The sequence below is a fragment of the Accipiter gentilis genome, chromosome 8 (genome assembly GCF_929443795.1).
Source record: "Accipiter gentilis chromosome 8, bAccGen1.1, whole genome shotgun sequence".
Classification (NCBI taxonomy): domain Eukaryota; kingdom Metazoa; phylum Chordata; class Aves; order Accipitriformes; family Accipitridae; genus Astur; species Astur gentilis.
The window spans coordinates 34,388,166-34,411,220 of record NC_064887.1 but is presented as its reverse complement, the minus strand read 5'-3'; the positions used below and the strand labels follow the sequence as shown (position 1 = coordinate 34,411,220).

Below are 23,055 nucleotides of genomic sequence, written 5' to 3'. Positions count from 1 at the left end.
AATTTTTTCCTCTTTTTCTACACTCTTTTCTGAGTATCAGTTCATCTCTCAAAAAGCATCAACGCACAGAGCTGGATAGGCTAGCCAAAAATGTCTGTGGATTCTGCTGAAAAGAGCAAGATGACTGCACAAGTTGACTAGCTGTCTGTCTCCCTCCCCCCCCCCCTTACAGACCATTTGTAGAAGTGGAAAACGAAAATTTTATTTTAATGCTTATGGTACTGAACCTGACAGGATACCTCTATTGGCCAGTTATCCTTACAAAAATAGAGGGGTTATTTGGGGAGGAATCACTGTTTTGTATTTGCTCTTACTACAGACATCTACTTTGGTCTTTCATATTTAAAATACAGGGGGAAAAAACGTTTTCTGCATGCTCATCTTACTAACATTTGATTATTTCTGTTACTTTCCTTTTGCACACCCAAAGACACAGCCATTTAATAACATGCCATAACACTACCAAGCTTAGTTATATTTGCATACAGTCTTACAAGGTTCATGTTACCTCATTAGGGAGTGTCCAGACAAGTTTTCTAATGTGCTGTCTGTATCTGGGTTCTGCTCATGATCTTTACTAGAAATTCTGCTACTTAATAAGGACTTCTTTGTCTGTTGGGATCCCCACTCTAATTCAGATAGCATTTTATCTTCTTCCACAGGGAAGTGGTGAGAACTTCCATTGAAAGCGTCCAACCCTAAGAAGCAACAACATTGCAAAAAGTTTACATTTGGTATTCTAAGTATGAATAACTTAGCCATCAGGAACGCCGAAACAAATAATTGAGAACTTTTTTCCCCCACTTAAAGATACCTTTGAGTTAGAAATCTATAAATCCAACAAGCAAGAAATGTAAATTTGGCAGCTTCCTACAGGAGATTAAGTTCTCTTCTGCATATTGTGTCCACTGTCAGCAAAACTGTCACTCAGCTAACTTTTCAGAACACTATCAGTTTAAATAAAGAAAACAAGCACAATAATAGATAATTAGAGTAAAGCCTAGCTTTCTTTGGGTAAGCTAGAGAATTTTGAAAAAATAGTAAGAGAGATAATTTGGAATATCCCATCTTATTTTTCTCATCCTTTTATTGTCTTTAAAACTAGCTTTTTCTTAAGTCACCCATTGCTTATATAATAAGACTGTACCAAATATCAAGTTTCTTGATGTTTTTGTAATGTACAAGTTACTGTAAGAAAAAGTGTATTTATTAATTTGCGCACTATGAAAACTGTCTGTGATCTAAAGATGAAGCATATACAGGCAAACTTGTTGTCAACTTCATAAATGTGGCCATAACTCAGATTTCTCAGCAGTCTATTGGAATCTCCTCAGTCCAGAATCTGAGGATAGTTCCCACACGATACTAAAATTAACTAATTTGTTAGAAGGCTGGTTTAGGAAAGGAAACATTTTCAATACTGTTAATAACCTCTTGCCTATTTAATTTCAGATGCATTTTAAGGTCAGAGAATAATCAGTCAAAAAGAATTTAGGAATGAATCACTGGAGGAATAAATAAATCTGCCTATCTGTATTAGATTACAGTTTCTAGATATGTAGAAAGATTGCAATTTTCATAACAAGAAAACTCTAAAGCCTCCTTCAAAAAAACCCAAACAACCCTACAGTGAAGTACTGCACTTACGTTCCTTTTTCCCCTTTTTTTTAGAGGAAGCAGATGAGCGAGAAGATGCTGCAGACCGTGGTCCAGATGAATGCTGAGAAGCAAGTTCTACAGATCGAGGTTCATGGGGAGACTTCCTACTAGGAACTTCTTCCTGAATGCTTGAATTACTGCTGCCAGCAACACTAAAAAGGAGCACATTGACACTGATTAACTAAGGACTTCCAACTCCCATATTACACTGTGCACAAGTAAATTGGAGACAGATGGCTAAAACTGTATTAATTAGCCCATCTTCAAAAGCATTGATTTTGAGATTAAAAGCTACTACAGCTAAAACAGTAGAAAGTTTTACATGATATTGAACATATTGAAACATTCTTCCAATAATATGAAATAGTAAAAGATGGGTAGCAATCATCCTTCCCACTGCTAACTCTTAAGAGCTATTTGACTACAGAATTGAACAACGTAAGAATTACTCCAAATATGACTGCATTCTAAATAATCTCTGGGCATATAGATATCATCAGTAAATTGACAGAAATTAGTGATTTTCAATAAAGGATTACAAAAGATTTGCAAATAAGGGGGTAATGCATCATATACTAAATAATACCAACAGAAGACCTATCAAGAAGTTTAATCAGAAAGAAAACATCTTTTGCCGTCAACATTTTCAGTGTGCAAACTGCCTTTTACCTTCCTTTCTTCTGAGGTAAAGTACCAGCAATATAAACACAGTACATGTGGCCTTCCCCTAGGTGCCCAAAAGATGTAAACATATGTCATTACAAAACAGGGGTCTTAGGAAATCAGGAAGCCACATGAATTCAATAGTAACACGAGAGTCTAGAATTTAGTCTTCAAATTTTAGTCTGAACAAAAGGTTTAAAAGTTCTTACGGGCAATTTAAGTATCCACTACTAAGCATTACTGAACCCTTACTGGAAGTAATTATAGGCTTTTTACAAAATTTTGAAGTACTGAAGATATTTTAACACTTTCAAATATCGCTTCTTTTTTCTAAATTACAAAGACTAACCCATTGAGCATTATAGCAGCCACACAAGTTGGAGAACTAATTTTCACCTCACTACAAAGCTTAAGAACCTTGCCTACAGCTACCTACCAGACTAATGAAGAACAAAAATTAGACAGTGAACAGGAATACTTGACTCTATTCTTTATGTCTTAACCATGCTGGTTGCTATATTAACTGCAAGGTCCTAAGGAAATACCTCATCACTTTGACTAGTATTACAATACATCACAACAGAAAAGATATCCAGCATATTATGAAACCAATTTTGCATTAACTATTTTTTGTCAAATGCTGCATTTTGATTTTTACAAGAAGTCTAACAGAGTTACCTGAGGTCACGTGCAATCTTTTTGTCTGTTAAAGTGCCACTTCCCTGCGATGAGGCAAAATCATCTTCGTAAGAAACCACACTCTCGGGAGGGCTCATGGCAGGGAGTAAAGGGTGCAGAAGGGCAGACCCTCCATTCAACCTTTCATCAAACACTAAAGTGTGGACAAAGGAGCAAAAAGACAAAAATTATACCAAATGCAAGTGTGCATAAAACGGGTAATAAAGCTGCAGGAATTAAAATGCTCCCAACCACAAGTTACAAAGACTTGCTTTCAAACACAAAAACATCAGGAAAACAACAGCATAGACATCCCATGGCAGTTTTAACACAACATAACAAGCACAGTCTTCATCTTTTCATAAATTATTGAACACTCTACTTCATTAACACACTCTACCTAAAACATTCTTGAAGAGCACAGTGCTTGAGAGTAGAGTCATCTGCAGAAAACTGAAATGCAATCATCTTTAAGGGAAATAAAATGAAGAAAAAAAGAATCAAGAAAAAATACATGATAAAAATCAATTTGTCAGAAAACATTCCTCCTCAAAATGAGGAATTCAAAGCAAGAGAAACAGTACTCATAAAATGACAAATAAATTTGTACAAAAATGAAAATCAAATGAAGCATCCTGCATGAGACACTTGTAAAGCATGCCCTAAGACAGTAACACTTGAAATGGGCTTGTTTAAGCAAGAGACTTTCCCTGCTGATACACCAAAACCTTACCTTCTCAAAATCAAAGATTGTTACGAGAGGTTTAATTGTCACCCTACTTTGAGACATTATCAAATAACTCGCAAGCAAAGATGCAAAAGGAAAGTCCACATCATTCATCCACTGAAGTTACACATTTCTAATAATACAGTAAAGCTATATTATTCTTGCGTAGCAAGAACTCAGGACATATCCAAGCACTCATGTTTATGCCACAAAGTAAGCGCTGCATAAAGCATGCATTTCATCTTTCTACCTTAATCGAAACAGGAATGATGTGTTATTACAGATGATCTGGAGTATGTATATAGTAGGAGGATGCACACTCCAATCCAGAGGGTCTGTTCTCCATGATGGAGAGAACCATTTCCAAATGTACTCTGGGCAATTTAGATTTAGTATGCAATTTTGGATACAATAAATGTAAACTTTACATTCACAATTCCGTAATTATGCGTGTCCTTCATACATGTAACTCAGCATATGAATTAGTTACTGATCTAGAAATACAGCACAATCTAACATAAAAATAATCTTCTTCCAGCCCAAAATTGTGTGTGGGGTGTGTTGTTCTTTTTTAACTTCGACAGGAAGGCAAAAGGTGGGAGAAATAATTGATCACCCAAAAGTAAAGTAGAAAAGCCTTACACAGATTCATGTTTGAGACATCTAAAAGCACATTCCTTACCTGTGAAGTATAAAGTGTAAGGAGTAGTAAGACCAAGAAAATAGTAATTCACAAGAGCTTCAAGAAATTTTTCCATTTTTACCTTTTCCATGAAGCTGATAACTTTTCGCAAAGATGTTGATGACACTGTGGGGACTTCCCTTTGCCAGTTCCTCCCATGGCCCCTTGCTGTGCGTGCCACTTGTCTGAGTAAGAAGTGGCAAATACTTCTCAGCTTCTTTCTGAAACTCCTTTATAGGCTCAAAAGCATTTCGCTCCCGAATGCAGAAATCCTTCTCTTTTAACATCTCCAGCATCTTCAGTGGCAACTCTTTGTGCTGGCTTCCTTCCTCTTCAGAGAGGCTTCTGTCACTCAGGAGAGGCCCTTCGCTGATGGAGTCGATGCTGGACTCGTGAGGAATTACAGCTTTGTTTGGAGCGTAAGCCTGGTTTTCACGCCCCGGGGAGTCAGTCTGTCTCTTGGATAAATGTCCTAGTATCCCCTCATGCCTGTTAGCAGCGGGGGACCTCATTCCAAGGCTAACTGCAGCAGTATGAGGCCTGATCATTTCAGGAAGCTTTTTAAATTCACTAAGGTTGCCTACCCCAGGAAGGCTGTCATCAAAGGCTGTATGAGACACACAGGTACCCAACATTTTTTGAATTCTGGCTGAAAAAGCATCTTCATTTTCCTCTCTCACAGGAGGACTCACAGCCTTTGCCCATTGCCCATCATCCTGGTTTTCTTGCATAAATTCACGGTCTGAGTTCCACATGGTACCATAATTGATACCAGCCCCAGCCAACTTTTTGGCTTCACTTTCAATCCTGCTAGTAAGGGAAGCAGCTGTAGCTTTCAAAGCTTCAATCCGATCTAATTTGCTCTTATATTGGCTAGCAGTAGGCTTTACTAAGAGATTTTGCTGTGCAGCAGGTGAATTCAGGTATGGCTGAGGCATCAAGGTCAGTGATCCCATAGGTGCAGCATGGCTTCTCCTGCCTGCCAACATTGCATCACACTCCTTTGACAAAAGGTCCATCTGCTCCAGACTCCAGTGTTGGGAGCAAGGGCCTCCACTTGAGCCCATGAGAGCTTGTGGGTGAGAGAGCTGGACTCTTGGGCTCAACCTGTCTGGCTGTACCCATGGAGGCTCCATCAAATCACTCCTGAAATGAAAAATCAACATTTAAGTGGATGACTTACACAAGTACTGTCATTTTAGATGGAAGTATCATTAACACAAGTTTATTTTTCAGGAAGAAATACTTTTTGGTGGAATCAGAGGGGCAGGGAATGGGACAGTAAACAGTTACAGAATGTTATTTAAAAAAAAAACACCACCAAGAACAAAAAAAACCCCAAAGAAACAAACAAAAAAGCCTCCCACACAACCAACACAGCACCTTCCAAATTTGAAATGCCATTTATGGTGTACTGTGTGTTTTAGAGTTATAACAAGCTGGGTGTTTTCATCAGCAGCAGCAAGTCTTTTCCAAAAGTTTCCTAACTTCAAAAGGGAGGAAACATCTTTTTTTTTTTTTCTTGGAATTTCTTAGCCCCAGCCTTCCCCCTCCAGTTGAAGCCAGCCCATGTTTCACTGGAGCTTTCACTTAGGGTAGGCATGAAGAACACTTAGAGAAAAGGAGGAATGGAAACGCAAGGATGTTTGATGTCTTCTGTAAGACATCTTTTTTATTTCCAGATAGCTCCCATTTGCATGACAGGAGCTCTGCAGAGACCTTCCTTCACTAAATATCATTCACACATATTTTGAACCCTAGGAAACTTTGAAAGTCCCTCACAAAAACCTGCTTCTCTGGTTACTATGAGGCTCTCCAAATAACTTAGGCAGCCCTTTAAGTCTCATCTCTCCCCTACTATTAGTACTTACATTTATTCCTTACAATGTTACACTAACAATATTTACTACCATATGGTTTAGCAGCCTATTCTGTACACAGTACTACAAAGCATTCCCAGTGCTTCCTTGAATTTCTCCAGAAAGGAAACAGGTCTCATTGAATTTACAAAGTCACCATGGATTTGACCGAGTTAAGGTACACATAATGAAGCAAGTATATATATTTAAGAAGCATTCATTATGTAATTAAAAACGAAGACACACTTGGACAACAGGGATATTAAGGATATGCAAGAAACTAGGATTTTTAGTTCCTTTATTTGTTTCGTTAGGTACCTTTACTTACAGTAAGAAAAACTTTGATAATACACTGAACAATTAAAAATGGGGAAAGCAGCATGAAAGGTAACAGGGAAAGGCTAGTTCCAAGCAGAAGCAGAGGGTTTTAGTACTTTAGAGACAGTAACTAAAGTTCTGAGTCCAAGACAACTGATGAAATAGAAACACTGAACAAATCAAGTAAGAAAAAAATCAACAGACATAGTCATATGACCAGCTTCTCTTGTCCAATGGCAATGGACATATGTCTTCCAATATGAAATGTGCACCCTCATGATGTCAGCAAGATTAACAGCAACCACCATTCACTTTATTTACAGACTCACTAAACACCCATAGCCAAAATTTTCACATGCTTTCCTGCATCAGTTTCCACTTTACTGCGAGGAAACATTATAATTGCCATAATGACAATTACTCTTGCTAGAACATGAACTTAAGAGCCTAGTCTACTTTCACTTCTCAGAGGTGAAAACTAGAGTATTTTCCTCTCTCAACAGGCCCACAATGGCTCACCTCAGTAGCGGCTGCTGCGGTTCCGAAAGCGACATGTCACTACTTGAAGATGCACTAGGAGGACGCTCTTGAGCCTTGTTTTCTTTGTCAGATTCCCCAGATGGTTGATAACCAGGTCTGGGCTAGAAATGAAGACAACCAGAAAAGCGCATTTTCAAAAGTCTGCAGGAGTTTAGAAGTTCTTGTCTCATTAAAATTGAAAAGGCTTACATTTCTCAGTGTAGTATCACATCTCTCCTACCACACACAGACTTAAAAACCCAAGACATTTATGTTTTTGTCTCAGCAGAATGTACTGGGGGAAAAAAAAAATAAATCTTTCCACACATACTGAACTAGTTCAGCCAAACACAAAGTTATATTAGTCTTTTACCATCTATTAATCTTCTTTCATATTCAGTTTCTGATTAGCAAACTTATTTAAGTCACTCCTAATGAAGTTTGTCCACTGACTGAAAGCAACTTCAAAGCTCTTCAATTCATGGTTTGACTGATATTTACAGTTTTTCTTAAAAGCCAACCTTTATAGCTGCTGTTAGCTAATATTTGGAATTCTGCTTCTATTTATAATAGAAAGATGATTTCCATTCACCTTTCTAGTAAGCCTTGCTGTGCTGAAAAGCAGCCACTAGCAAGGAGGCTCCAGAATAAAACCACTATGCTTAAGCAAACACTACACAGTTTTCTTTGTATCCTTTTTCTTAACTGAGAACCAGACCAAGTCATGACCTTCCTCAACATACCACCTCCTATTCCTGCAAACAACTGCAACACATTAAGTCAGTGAATCAGCTATACCTGTGCTTCCTGCACTGTAGGCAGCTGAGGTGGCTCTTCTAAAAACGTACGTTCCAGCAATAGTTTAGAATAGGCTTCCTGTAACCGTTTGGCTGCTGAAGGCTCAGGATGAGGCACATTCTTCACTTTATTGAAAGCCTCCTTCTGCTTTCTGTAGAGCTCTTGGAGCCTTTTGTTCTTCTGTTCTGTTGCCTCCTTTTGTGCTTTCTTCTCTTCATTCTGCTTCTTCTTCCTCTCCTCTTGCTGCCTGATGATGTACTGACGAACCTCATCTGTATCGTAGTGACGTTTCTTAGAGATCACCTGAGGCTCCTCACTAGCAGCTATCTTGTCCGGTTTCCTTTTGGTTGGACTGTGGCTCCTGGCATTTTGAGAAGGCAAAGCAGATTTCTGATTCTGCTTTTCCGCATCTTTCTCTTGCTTTGTACTCATGGAATCCAACTGCAAGTCATCGAGAATTCCACGTATCTCCACGGGCAAGAAGTCCTTATTTACAGAGGTATGATCTTCTTGGTTACCATCTGGAAGAGAAGCTTCCAGTTTCTTCAGATTATTCTCAGACCGTACTTTACTTCTTGACCTTTCAGAACTTCTTGAAGAGGTTTTACAGGTAACATCCAGTCTAGAATCTGAACCTGTCCTTCCAATACAGCCTGCTAAAGAATAAGACTTGTCAAATATTTCAGGTAAAAATCAAATTTGGGAAATTACATGCCATCACTGAAACAGCTGCAAAAGTGAGGATGAGGAAGGAGTGCAGATGTCACTGTAAATGTGCTTTAGCTTCATCCACTATCATAGTCTGAATATAGCAGCCTTTGCTTAGACTGAGATCACACCCTTTATACTCTTACCAGCCCCACCACCTCACAGGCATAAGCAGAACAGCAGCTACCGCCATCTCTTACTTGCCCTGTCTGAGATTCTGGATAAATTCTGAAAAGGGCTGGTGAAGTAATCAATGAAGATTTATGATGCACATGGATGACATTATATAATATCTGGAAGAAGCATAATTCCTGTAAAACAGGGATGCCCAACCATAGCTTAGGTATTATATGCAGCACATCTGGAAAATTCAACTGGCCTCTGGACCACTGCTAGCCATTCCCTTCCCCACTAGCTTCAAGAGGCAAAGACAGATTGCAGGTGATCCATTTTTTTGGTTGCAACCTATTTCCCATCTTTTCCAGAGCTCCTGAGCACTTTCACGGCATGTACTGCTCTGAGTCACATGCACAGGGCAGGCTTCCCATGACACCAAGTTCATAATCTACCCAGAAGAGAGGTTATGCATCCCAACCACGGATGTGAGCAAAATTCTTCCCCCTTGAATTCCAGGTTAAAAATAGGAGTTATTAAAATAAGAAACTGATGACATTCTGTCTCGGAAATTTTCTTTATTCTGCAGACTTGCAGTGTTATATAATAAATTAAATGAAAAAAGTCCAGTGATAAAAGTACAACTTACCAGACTTGGCAACTCGTTCTCGTCCTGTTCTGTCACTAGATACAGCTCTTCTGTCCTGTTCTATTCTGGGAGCTGGACCCAGTATCTTTTTTACTAGCTTTTGTCCCTCCCGCCAGGAAGATGCACTTATTACATAGTTTCCACCTGCACAATAAGTAATAAATAAAAGTCAAGTACTAGACGGATTTTCCAACGTATCAAAAAGTAGTATTTATTGCAACCCTTAATAATTTCTGTAGCATTTAGTTTTGCATAAGTGGTACGCCTACAGTTATACAAAACAGTCCTAACAGTGATGTACCACCAACACACTCTACAGCTAAATCACACAACTATCAGTGCTTCATGCCTACGTAGAACACAATGTAACAATCTAGAACATACTGTAGCACATTAAAGCCCTACAAAAACTGATGTAAAAAAGGGTTATACAGGTCTAAAATATATAAGCAAACATTACTGGGGGGGAGAGGGGAAATAGTTGTAGAGGTCTGAGAAGAAGCTGTTCATCTCCACTTAAATAAGGAAAATAAGAAAAAAGAGAAAAGCATCTAAAAAGTTGTAATAATAAGAACAAAAATAAAGGTGGGAGATAAAGAAAAAAAAATCTTCATATTAAAAGAATATTAGCTGATAGTCTAGGGAAAAAAAGCCCAAACAAAAACTTCAGAGATTTTTACAGATCATTAATCGCTGAGACAGGTGTCTTGTGAGAGGTTAAAAAATACCAAGCAGCAGTTGTTCTATGCCAATACTAACTCACTGTCCTCTAGCTGGGATTTCTGTACCATGAGTGAAAATAGTTAAGATATAACCCTATTAGCTGATACTTAATTCAAGAACAGATTACCTCACAGGTGACAGAAACCCAATCAAAATGTTATTAGTATTATTTTACCATCCCACATATAATTAAATGATAAAAACTGGGTACGGCAGCATCTTTACCTAATATTGGTTAGATTAAATGCAAGGTTTATTCAACTCACCTTTCAGCCCACTAACTTGCAATATTATTAACTATTTTTTTGAAATAATGACCTTAAAGAGCTTTGGATAAAATTATCATAACCTAAGTCAGACCATTTAGCTGTATGTTATTGCTAGAAAAGTACATAACTTGAATACACAATTTGCAGTTGATTTCTAACCATTCAATTTCAGGTTCTACCTCTGACAGCACTGCCTAAACAAACCCAGACACTGCAGCATGAAAACAACATAGCCAGACAAAAAGGGATTGTACTCTGGGCCCAACAGGACTTTTAAGACATTTTACCAGAGCAACTTCAAGTGAAATCCAGGACAGCAGCCCAATAGTGTTTTGGCAATCCCAGTCCTCAGTTCCCACCCCCCTTTCTTTTCTTTTTGTTATTTTAAACCAGAAGGAGGAATCTTCTTCAGTCAGAAGTCTGTAGCCCACTATTCATTCATATACTAACAGTACTATTTGCTTGCATTGTAAATTATCTAAGTATTTTATAAATCTGTCACTTGAAACATGTCACTACAAGCCTCTTTGGAACAGATGTTATCAGCCAAAGGGGTTCTCTTGCCGAACTCACTGTTCTCAATTACTTCTGTATGCGTTTAAAAAGGCAGTGTAAAGTCTCATCTTCCATTTCAAGTCAGCTGTTTGAACTAAAACACGCTAAGGGAGCAGAACATGAGCTGTGGTTATTTATAGCCTTAGCTATGTTAAGCAGTTTCTTACTGCTATGAGTGGAGGAGGACGGAGCATCGCGGATACGCCACTTGGATCTGGTTCTGATCTTCTAGGGATTTCAGGCCATCATTCTCCTCACATTTAATCCACTATGGAGAATAACCATTGCCATTAAAAATTGCAGCAATTGCTGTGCTCCTCCCTCACTTGGAAGTGTCAAAGATATGTAAGTTAGTTTAGTGTAGTTCCTTAATTACGAATTGATCAGCATAGAAAGGAGCAAATCTATGCTTATCGCTTACTTTTAAGTATTAGCATCTAGTACCACAAAATATTCACACGCAGCTTCATGATTTACAGCATGCAAAAGTGCATATTCACTCTCTAAAAAAACCCTTTGTAATAATTTTTTAGAGTAGCTTTTTTAATTCCACAAAGCGTTTACCAGTTATGAGCCCCTGTATGTAAGGAGAAATATAAAACCTTAAAAGGTGCAAGAGATGCATCACCTCCCATGTACTTAAAGAAAAAAAAAATTGCTCTGTAGTGTGATTGCAGTCATAACTACTTACTTTGTGTGAAAAATAAAACAAAATACAAAGCAGATGTGGAAGTCTTCCTAACTCTTTTGCTACACACAGTATCAAAGATTAACATTACTGGAAAACTAAGAAGCACTGACAGAATTCCACATACCATTAATTTCCTACTATAAGGCACTGCTCTACAGTAACCTGTTCACATAATCTTCTCTAAATAATTTTATTTAACAGACAGTGGAAATGTCAGAGAACACTGGAAATAAAAAATTCTTAATTGGTAAAAGAAATAAACATTCCTTTATAAATATCAAGACTTGTAAGACTTGTCAGGGAATGTGTTTTTACATTCTTTCACTAACTGAAAAAGCCAGAATGGATCAAGCCAGAACTGAAGGTGCAGGACAGGAACAACTTGACACAGGACATAGAAGAACAACAGCCAGAGAAGAGCCAGAAGGACATCCTGTTCTCTGCTTCCCCGCTGAGAAATCACATAAGAGAACAGCTTTCACTGCAGCCCCTCCTCACAGAGGAGTGCAACGCAGCAAGTCCTGCTGGCACTGATTTTGATATCACCTCCATTCCTCCTCTCAGAGTTATTCACTGAGCTGTAGCTCAGTCACTAACCAGCTTCAACACAAGTAAAACAGAAGCAGGATCCAGAACAGAGCTATTGCTACTTTTTGTCTGTGTTGGCCTGACAGATACCTAAGGATACCTGCCCTGCCCCACCAAGAAACACACAGTCTTCAGCAGTTTCCATAAGGTGGTGCACACAGCAAGTGGAAAGGCAGAAAATTAAAATAAACCAAAAAAACCCCACACACAGCCAACCAACCAACAAAAACATACACATCCTCAATGCAGCATACAGATTACAACCACACTACAACAGCATTATGGCACATCTGAGAAGACTTTGAAAGCAATATGCTTTAATTTTTCTTTATTTCTTAAGACAAAACTCATCTCTGAAGGACGTGCCACAGTCTTCCCTCTACAGTAGAGCTAGTCACCTTGTTTGGACTCTGGACTTGACAACCGTGTCAGTTTTTGCACTTTCCGCACTGGTCTGGTTGCTTTTTTCTCTTTGTTTCTCTCACTAGGTTTTCCTTTCACTGTTGAATCCTCTAAAAACAAACAAAAGCTGTTAAGTGATAGCCCAAGGAAAGAACACAGAATAACAAGCTTGCTTCAACATTTACCTTGAAAAACCGGAACTCAGAGGAACACAATAAAATTCACTGACTCTCTCAGGTTATATATTGTGATCAATTACTCCCAGTCCAGCATTTGAAAATCCTCACAGCACGAAAATTTTTAATCAAGTGCTGTTTACCTATGCACTGGAATGCAGCAAAGCCACAGCAACACCACAGTAGATCTTTAGAAAGTTCATTTTCAATTTTAAAAGAAATGTTGACAGTTTGACAGGAACAATTATTGGTTCTCTTCTACTATAGATATTACATTTTACAGTCTTAATGTTCCACAAGAGCACCTAGTTCCTTCACTCCTGAAACACACGGGCTGCTGCTTCCACATTAATGCATGACAGCACATTCACTCGTTGCCTCCACGCTGGAGCATGAAAGACAGGGTGCCCATGTGCTCTACTTTCTGCAAAGCTTGTCGCAGAATGCACCCAGTGATGCAGAACTATTCTGTATCACTTAAGCCCTCATTTACAACACAATCAGGTTTTAGGCTTTAGAGATGCCAGGAACACTTACCAAAGATAAAGTCATATTTTACCATGTTTTCAAATTAGGGCAAAGAACAAAAAAGAAAACCTGAGATGTGACTCAATCACCACCCCACTGAGTGGACTTCCCAGCTGCCTAAGGTACAAAGAGACAAGCATTGTTCAAGAAGGACAGGCAAGCTGTATAGTCTCAGCAGTCTACACTGGACATTTTCAAAGATTTGTTAAAGCACTTTACATGCCTCGAAGATGCTCATTTCTTAATCCCAAAAGTGAACTGTAGATAAGGAACTCCATGGCCACTATTACCACTGTTTTCTTGTTCCTCTTCTATAAAGAATGTGATCAGACAACCTAAAACAACCAGGATGCAACCCTCTCCATGGATAGATCTGAAACTTTATTTAGATATCAATACTAACCTTTACAGCCCCTAATTTCAGCTGAATCTACTCTCTGATGGGTGCCCATAGGAAGTATCAGAGACAGAACAACAGGTCATATTAAAGGATGTGGAAATGGAATTTTAAGAGTCTTTCTCCCTCTTAATATCCTTTCCTTAAATATTTTCCAGTCGTCTTTGAGGCTGACAAGCAGCGCAGGGAAGACAGAATCAATGCATCAAGTACCAGAGGCCTCAGTGACAGCATTTGCAGACATCTAGCTTGCCTCCTCACCTCTTTCAGTGGCAAACAGTTCCTTCCTGATACCAGGAAACTGCAGGCTGCTTCCCACTCACTCTATTCATATTACAGCAATTTTGTTCTAGTACAGCAAATCCTGACCATCTTTAAACCCAAATTACTGGAAGCTTGGGGTCCATACAATATCCTTTAGCCTAACTGCTAAACAAAAACAAAGACATTCTTGATGGTCTATGCTTACGTGTAAAAATCTTGTTGCAGTAAAGAACAATGCTTCTGTAGATATTAGAGATCTTACCGCTTATTTTAATACTAGAGAGCATGGAATAGTTTTGATACAACTGATTGTACACACAAAAAACTCCACGTGCTGTAACTTTAATACAGAATTAACATATGGATAAATAATCCGACAACCTAAAAATACATTTATAGTATATATTATGTGCAGCACCAGCATTTGATTACTTGGAATCTGCTATTCAATATAATCTTTTCAGGTCAGAAAGGAGACACGTTCCATGACAGCTGTTCTACACATGGCATCAGGACAGGACTATGGGTGAACACACACACAGATCCTTCCTTTTGTAGACAGAAGTCCAGTGAACACATGATCCAAACATCTTTTTAATTGGACCTCTTCAACAAAACTTTAAAAAAATTTGGATTTTTATAAAACGCACATGAATCATTTATATTATGCTTGTCAAAACTAAAAAAATAAATGCTAGCATAGATTAAAAGCCTTTAGAAATTTGGCATTACTTTCATGGACTGATGCTGAATAGAGTATTTGCAAAACAATTTTACTGAAAGGAAGTGGCTCTTCTTTCTGAACCTTTTTTATGAGTGAATCCAGAAAAATTCCACAGTACCTTGTCAAGCTGTACAAGCAAAAGAAAACTGAAGTCTAGTAATTTCCATACCAGCCGCTGTATTATCAACATACAAAAACACCTACAGGTTTACAATCTCAACACATTTTCCTCTGGTCTTAAATGTTTTGACCAATGAGAAAAGTTATTTTTAATACACAAACTTTTAAGCTGCAAACCTAGGTTCTGAGGGGAATTTATTTTCCGTTCTCTTCCTTTTTATTCATCTGATCTCTTCCCCCTCATCCCAACTCAGTGAGTCGAAAGCAATTCAACCTTACAGTGCTCCACTGTAACCAGCCTAGCAAATCAAAAAGCACGCTTGGGCATCCCACCCTAAATCACCCAGGGAAAAGTCCTGCCAATGGTACTGCAGTTTTCCAGAGTGAAAAATTAATAAAGACTGGGTCTTGGAGCAATCCATTTGAAAACATAAAGCATGTATTGTTTTGGTCTTTTAGCAGCATAACTGTCAAGCAAATGCACAGCATTTTTTTTATCATCTTGGTTCATAGTTTTAAGCATCAGAATACTGTGTTGCTAAACGAGCTCATCACATACAAAAGAACTTTTTCCTATATTGCCATTTTGCAACAACAATATTTAATGTTTTTCAAAAGACCATTAAGCAAAGAGGAATGAGTAACAGTTTTCTAAGCTTTTAGCATTCAACATTCCCTCCTACTCCTTCATGTGGAGTAATGTTCTGTTAATGTACCACTGCAAAGTTACACAGTCTCCCTTCCCATATCCTATGCAAGCCTTCTAATACTGAAGGTAAAAGAGTTGTAGAGGAAATAAAATCTAGATTATTTAAAAGGTTTCTTTAATCTTCTTCTGGTCTACCTGTTCTCCCTCTCCTCAGGGAGTCCAGGGAAGACCTCTGAAAAAGTCCATGTGTACAAATCTCTGGGACACAAATTTCTTCAAGACTTGGATTATTCTGATATAAAGCAATAAAGTTCTACAAGTTAAACCAACCTAATGCCATATCATCTCACCACCACACATAGCTGAAGGCATACCCCTTTACTGCAGGCTACCTACTCCATTTTAAATAAGTATTCCCAGAGACTTTCCACAGCAGATACCCCCCATCTCCCCTTTAGCTACCTATATGTTCCAACTAAACCACTAACAATTCCCACAGCAGCTTCAAGACCGACTTTTGTGTTTGTTAACACCATATTGAAGGAAGTAGAATTCAGGCTGCAACATACTGTATATGGTGCACATATCACTTTAATGACGTTAAAAATGGCAAACCTCCCCCCCCCCCAAGGTCTAAATTGTTCTCATGAGATAATATAGGTTTCAACAAAACAAAAAGTGGTTTGGTTTTGTCCTTTTAAACAGGAAATTGCATTCATTCATTCATGTGAACATGTATAAAGAAGTCACAAAATTAAACAAAAATTGTTCTAGCAAAGACTTTTTTTTTTTTTTTCTTGTTTCAAAGAAAAGCCATCATTTGATTCTTTTCAGTACTGGTTTTCCATTAAAACTATTTTAATGAGAGAATGGGAAGAAGGATTTGTTTATTCATTTTAGTGTTCAACAAGTTACTCCTCCTGTGGAAAGAAGTACAGCATATTTAATACTGCTTCAATTTTTTGTTTCCATGACTTTGTAGACTTGTACAAAATATATTTCTCTGCCTCTTAGAGAAGGTTGTGTGACCTCACCAATCCAGTTTGTGCCTCACCTGTTAACTGGAGTGCTATATCTCTATACAGCTCCCGACTAATGTGAAATTCTTCCTCATGCCAGATCTTCCCATCTGGAGTGCGAATCTTTGTTTCAGCAGGATTGAAACCTGAAAGTAAATAATTTAAGAGTTTAAAATTACTGCGTAAAATGTAAATAAAGCTTTTTCAGAGTGGAAGAGGTAGGAAACTGCCAAGTAAGAAAGGAACTACTTGTATTTCTAATGCTAAATTAGAAGAAAGCAATAGACCACTCTGCTACTTGCTTACAGTTGAAAAACAGCAGACTGGATGAAGAGCAGATTATTAAAAACATGAAAGCCTTTCTCAATCAATACAATGTTACTAAACTCTGGGACCATAAAAAAAACACACTGAAATAAACCCAAACACTAACACAGCAAGCTTCTTTTTTTTAGTAATTTGTATGAAGAGACAGAAGACTTTCAAGAGAATCCACACTTCTGTAAATTGGCAAGAATTTCTTTTCTTTCATATCTGTATCTGTGATCAAACCATGCTATCCACTTCCCAATTGCCCAAACACAGCTATGAGTCACATCCACGCTTTGACATATTGCTCAATGAACTGAACTCCGCTCCTTCACCACGTATAACCAACAGGGAGGGATATGCACCTCCATACCTCTGTATGATGGAGCAGCAGGTGCAGCTGCCACTTTCCTGACTTTGGGAGTCACTGCATTCTCCACGTTTGTGATCATGACAGGTTGCTCAGCATATCCTGAGTGCTGTCCTCTGCCACCTAGCTCTTCAGAATGCTCCCACTGCTTTCGAATCCGCTCTTTCAGCTTCTCCAACTTAGCATCATGCTGCCGCCGTTTCAAGATTTCCAGCCTATGAGCACTAGAAGTACTTGTGGCAGAAGGTGAAGACACTTTCAGTTCACTGTCCTGGGATGTGTTACTCTGAGGAGTTCTAGTGCTACTTTCATCTCCTCTGCAGCCACTGTTTTTTTCCTCTTCCAGTCTTGGAGGTGCTGCAACCTTAAGAAATGCCTCATTCTGCAAGGCATCAATTGCTGGCCGGTCATTCAAATACCTAACAACAGTCTCATCTGCAGCAGAACAACATGGGCTTTCAAAGTCTCTGCTGTGTAGATCATGCTCATCTCGGTTACGTATCATACGGCCTGTTATTTCAGTCTTCCCTTCTGCTTCGCTGAAGTCCAAACTAGAGAGCAGTTGCTTGGCCTCAAGTTGGCTAGAACCGTGATAAGACAGAGAACTATATGTATCCCTGATGTAATAGAAGGAAAAAAAAAAAAGTCACCATCAGAAATACAACTTTAGGATGTTCCAACCCAGCAATCAGCATGTTCATTAACTAAAATAATTACTTCCTATACCTTCTCTCTACTTAAAAGGCAAGTTCTTTTAAAGTTTGATCACCACACATTCAATAGTGCAAGTCTGACAAAACTGAAAGGGGTTTCTGTTCAAAATTTCATTTTCTGCACTCTGTCTGAACAGGACTATATATAAAGTTGAAGAGCTGAAATTAGGGCATGTAGAAAATCAGCAAGCCATAATGTCGCCCTTCAATTTAAAAAAGCTTTAAATAAAAACCAAATGTAAAACTTGAGAAGAATAATTAATCTATGTTCTCTAAAATAAAGCTATGCACACATGCACAGCTCCTCAACAGCACATTCATTAGCTGAGAAGACAAATAAATTGCACCAAAAACCCCTGCCCTGTGTTTGAGCATTAAAAAGGCAAACCCTTGACAAGAACTTCAGAGTGAACTGGCTGTATTGTAACAAATGTAGAGCTTACCGAGAGCTTACAAATTCAACAAACTAAGGATCTCTTAGCAATTTTTCACAGAAAAGCAGACTCTATATTTGAATACACTCATGGTACATACATTGATAGGACAAAAATGTATTTAGTATTTTTATTGATGAGGGGCTGAAGACGTGAAAATCCAGCACCTAAGCTACCTGGCTTGCTTCTTCAGCAAGTATGTTTAAAGAACTCATTTAAGGCAGGTCATAACATTGTACTTGTGAAATTGTCTACCTCTCTTTCTCTAGTAGCACACACCTGTTAAATAGTGTAGTAATCATTACCAATCAACATAAAAGTTGAGTGATTTAACTGCATAGAATTTCACCAAAAGTGTATATAAATATACACATATACAGATTGTTCTACCCATTATTCTGGTTTTGTTTTCCTATGCACGCTTTAAGCATTGACTACAGGCTGTTCTCAGAGAAGGAGTAATGTGTTAACATAGCAGCTCTGGTGTTAATCCCCAAATTAATCCCCCAATGCCACACAGTCATTTTACTGTAAGAAAGCTATTCTTTTCAATTGGATATAATGGCATGAATCTAGCTGCTCTCATTTTCTTCCTCTCCCTGAAGTCTGTTAAATTTACTAAGTTTTTTAAAAAAGTAATTGATGTAAGTAAGTTATTCCAGATAGGGCAGACACCAGACCTGTTCAATTAACAAAACTGACCCAAGATTACACAACCGATCCAAATCAGCCTCCCACGCAACAAGGAAGGAGAAGAACCTCACAGCTGACACAAGAAATGGAAAAGGAGACCATAACTCAGATGTTAGGATAACAGTTATTAATAGAGATGTAGTGGAATTAAAAAAAAAATACCACTGTCCCAACTTCAGTCAACAGCAATTTGATTTCACTGGGAGAACATTTAGAGAAAAAATGCAAAGTATGTGTTAGAATCCAATAAAAAATATTACCAACCCAACCAAGCTATTCATCAGGGATACCTGCGCAAAGAATACACACTGCTTATAAAACACAGGGAATTGAAGAAGTTATGGTAAAAGTCTTCTAGGCTCTGATACTACAGCAAGTTATAACTAGTTTATTTCTGCTGCAGGTTGTCTGTCTTTCTGAAAGCTTTTGAGGCATCTTATATTCACTACAGTACTTAACGTAGCTAGAAAAAACAGGCTTTCCAATGTTTTCCGTAATTCCTCACACCCCACCATGTTCTATGGCCTGCAATATTCTGTGCCACTTTTTCTCCTTGATACAGCTGTTCTTATTTGGGTTTCTCACACGCACAAAACCTGAATGCATCTTCAGTACTAGATGTTCTTTGTCTACACTGTCTTATGGTAATACATTTGGGAACGTGTGCTGAAGAACTAAAGAAAACAAAGTTGGAAAAACTTAGGAAATACTCTTTTTGGTCCTTATTACTAAAACTAAATACCTATCAAACCTATTGGGCCACTAAGGCCAAAGCCACATCAACTTCATGATCTGGCCCCTTTTCAACACATTTGACTTTAAACTCTCATTTACTGAACAAAAAATAAATTTGTAACATTTTTTAAAAAGGAAGACACTTTTGTCCAACACTGGTGGGTGTCGTGGTTTAACCCCAGCCAGCGACTAACCTCACAGACACTTGCTTGCTCACTCCCATACGCACACAGTGGGATGGGGGAGAAAATCTGGGGTGGAGGGGCCAGGAAGTAAAACTCATGGGTTGAGATAAAGACAGTTTAACAGAAATGGAAGGGAAAATACTACTACTACTAAGAGAGTATACAAAACTGATGCACAATACAATTGCTCACCACCCGCTGACCGATGCCTAGCCAATTGCTGAGCCACAGTGCTCCCCAGTCAACTTCCCCCAGTTTATATACTGGGTATGACATAATATGGTATGGAATACCCCTTTGGCTCATTTGGGTCAGCTGTCCTTGCTGTGCCCCCTCCCAGTTTTTCCCATGCACTCCCAGCCTCTGCTGGCAGGGCAATATAAAAAGCTGAAAAGTCCTTGACTTAGTATAAACACTGCTTAGCAACAACTAAAACATCAGTGTGTTAGCAACATTATTCTCATCCTAAATCCAAAACACAGCACTATACCAACTACTAAGAAGAAAATTAACTTTATTCCAGCCTAAACCAGGACAGTGGGTGAGGGAAGGAAGCAAATCAATTTTTGAGGAGCTGTCAAAAACATCACTATTAGCTTAATTCTTATCCTAGCATATTTTTCTTTAATAATCAACTGTCCCAGCACTAACCTGTATGAAGCCAATGGTTCACGAAATTCCACACGACTGCTTTTTTTCACATTGCTTTCAAGAGTGGTTGCTCGAAGAGGGCTGCGTGAGGCCTTCTCCTTGCTTGATTTATTTTGGCTGGAGGACCGGGAAGCTGAAGCAGAAACCAAAGAATCCTCTATGTATCTATCTCTCCAGAAAGAGAAAGCTCTTGGGGCTGAACAATTAAGAACACAGTTTTTCCTTTGGTTTGAGCAGCACTCCAAATAACATTTAAAGTCCCTCTCTTTTTCAACAAGCTGATTTCAACAACTAGGAGCAAGGTGGTAAGTTCTTGAAACAATGATCATATTTAAAGGAGATAATAATACTTAAACATTAATTATAAGTAATTAAATCTGTGAAAGTTGACTATGTTGCCACTAGAGGTCGATCTGTCTGTTCTTCTCCAGTGGCACGCTACCAGAATGCTCTGAAAAGTTAGTATTTAAAACAAGGGCTTATTTCTTATAAGCAAACGCTCTCCTTACATTAAATAAAGGAAGCATCAGATTTAGCATTCTATCAGGGTGTAGCAGTTGACAAACATTAAAAAACATAAACAGCTAGTCCAGTGTAAACATAGGCATATAAAATCGTTAACACCCACAAAAACATGGTATCAAAATGGGATAAGCACTGCTCACTCACAGCGTGCGGAAAGTCCTGTCACTCTCTCTAACCAAGTGACTACGATAGCACACTTTCCTTCCTAAGCTGAGTGAAGCAAACATTAGTTTCTCCTGGGCAATTAGAGTTTCATGAATAAAGATCATTAACAGGAGTCAACTTAGGGAGAAGGAAGAGAAATCAAGTTTTCCCAGAACGCAGTGCCTTTACCCTGCCTTATATGCTATGTCCTCAATAATACATACCCTTTCTGCTTATTTTCCTGCTAGCGCTAGCAGAGGGCTTCTTGGCATCCATGACAGAATCAAATACAGCCGTGCTGGTAGGAGCTATTTCCAATTTGTTCTCTATATGACGTAGCTAGAATTCAAAGATAATGCAAATTAGAATATTGTTTCCAATTTTTAAGCTACATTTTTTCCCCCTAATATAACAAATTTTTCCACATTTTCATAAAGAATAAAACTGCAGGCAAAAGCAACTCCACAAGACTGATGTTGGAAAACTGTATAGCCTTATGGCCAGAAACTACATATTAAGTTCTGTTTAAAAAGATTATCTAAATTAGGTTTTGTTGTCTAGTTTTGTTTCCATAAGTAGGCTGTTGTAAAAAAATTAGTAACAACATGCCATTCAGAGTCTTAATGCTTGGCCTGAATGAAATATTAATTCCACTTGGAATAAATTCTATAATACTCTGTCCAAAATGGAGCACGATACAAGATTCCACGTGTAAAACCCTACACTGATGCTCAGCTATTAAAAAAAGAGAGGGACAAGGCTACGGGAAAGAGCTGAATTCCCCAAAACACAAAGTTGTTTGGCTTCACTGAAGCCAGGTTTTAGAAACTAGTGTGATATCTTAAGCACCTAAGTTAAGTTCCCACAGAATGACAGCAATTCCAATGCTCAAAGATTAAAAATATGAAATACAATTGTGTTGTCCCAGTTTCTGACTGGACTGGGTAAGCAGGGGAGAGCTATTATTTCAAGTTTTCAAGAAAATTATAACTCACGACTTTCTTAAACAGAAAGGTCATATTACACTCAAGACTTAGCACGTATTACTATACTCAAGACTAACCTTGCTGGGGCAAAAATTTCTTCTACTGTCTGTCGAAAACTTTTTCCAAGATACAACAATGTTCAACATGCATGTACTCCAACTGCTTGCCCTATTTTCAACTTGTTGAACAGACAATCGCTGAGCAAAATAATACTTTTGTTAAAGCTTTTGTAGCCATTAACTGATTCGAAAAGGAGTAAGGAAAAAAAAAAAGAAAAAGAAGAAAATCAGTACTTACAGCAGCCTTAGTCTGAGAAAAAGTAGCCCATGCTGCAGTTAGATCTTACAGAGCAGAAACAAAGAAATAGATTTCTCATTACATGGAAAACAATAAAATAAAATGTTGCTTCAAAACAATTTTCATGGGCTCGCTAATCAAGTTCTTTCAATGACTCAGTTCCAGCCTGTAAATCTCCTCTATGAGAGGCTGTTAACAGTCAAGACTCATCTTAACAGAGCAATAAAGTATTTAATGTAAAATTTAATGAGTTCACTAAGTTAGGCTGAATGCATTATTACACTTAAAATCAAATCTACCACACATTATAGAAGATGTTTAGAAGATAAAATAAAGCTGGTTATCTACCCCAACACAAATATCTTAGATTTTTCCATTACACTATAGTTTAACTACTTCCCCCCCCTCCCCCCCCTTCCATTTTCTTCTTCATTAAACTAAGCATGAATACATGGTCACTGAAACACTCTACTCAAAACCCAAGCTTTGAACATGTACATTTTGAATAGTCATCTTTTTGAACTGTACAGCCTA

The 23,055-nt window shown here is 38.2% G+C and overlaps 1 protein-coding gene across 10 annotated transcripts in view; it reads right to left on the bottom strand.

Moving 5' to 3' along the window:
* Positions 1-23,055, bottom strand: part of CEP350 (centrosomal protein 350) — a 79,290-nt gene that overhangs the window by 43,513 nt on the left and 12,722 nt on the right. For 5 of the 10 annotated variants that reach the window (XM_049807552.1, XM_049807551.1, XM_049807560.1 and 2 more), the window contains exons 3-15: positions 22,522-22,565; positions 21,463-21,577; positions 20,570-20,702; positions 17,162-17,775; positions 16,515-16,625; positions 12,599-12,712; positions 9,375-9,518; positions 7,904-8,559; positions 7,106-7,227; positions 4,492-5,555; positions 3,001-3,154; positions 1,648-1,811; positions 509-698 (exon numbers count right to left, since the gene is read on the bottom strand). In XM_049807552.1, coding sequence (XP_049663509.1) covers positions 509-698; positions 1,648-1,811; positions 3,001-3,154; positions 4,492-5,555; positions 7,106-7,227; positions 7,904-8,559; positions 9,375-9,518; positions 12,599-12,712; positions 16,515-16,625; positions 17,162-17,775; positions 20,570-20,702; positions 21,463-21,577; positions 22,522-22,565 — 3,625 coding nt within the window. Of the gene's footprint in view, positions 1-508; positions 699-1,647; positions 1,812-3,000; positions 3,155-4,491; positions 5,556-7,105; positions 7,228-7,903; positions 8,560-9,374; positions 9,519-12,598; positions 12,713-16,514; positions 16,626-17,161; positions 17,776-20,569; positions 20,703-21,462; positions 21,578-22,301; positions 22,397-22,521; positions 22,566-23,055 lie in introns of those variants that run through there. The other 5 variants (XM_049807553.1, XM_049807556.1, XM_049807559.1 and 2 more) reach the window with 3 other exon arrangements.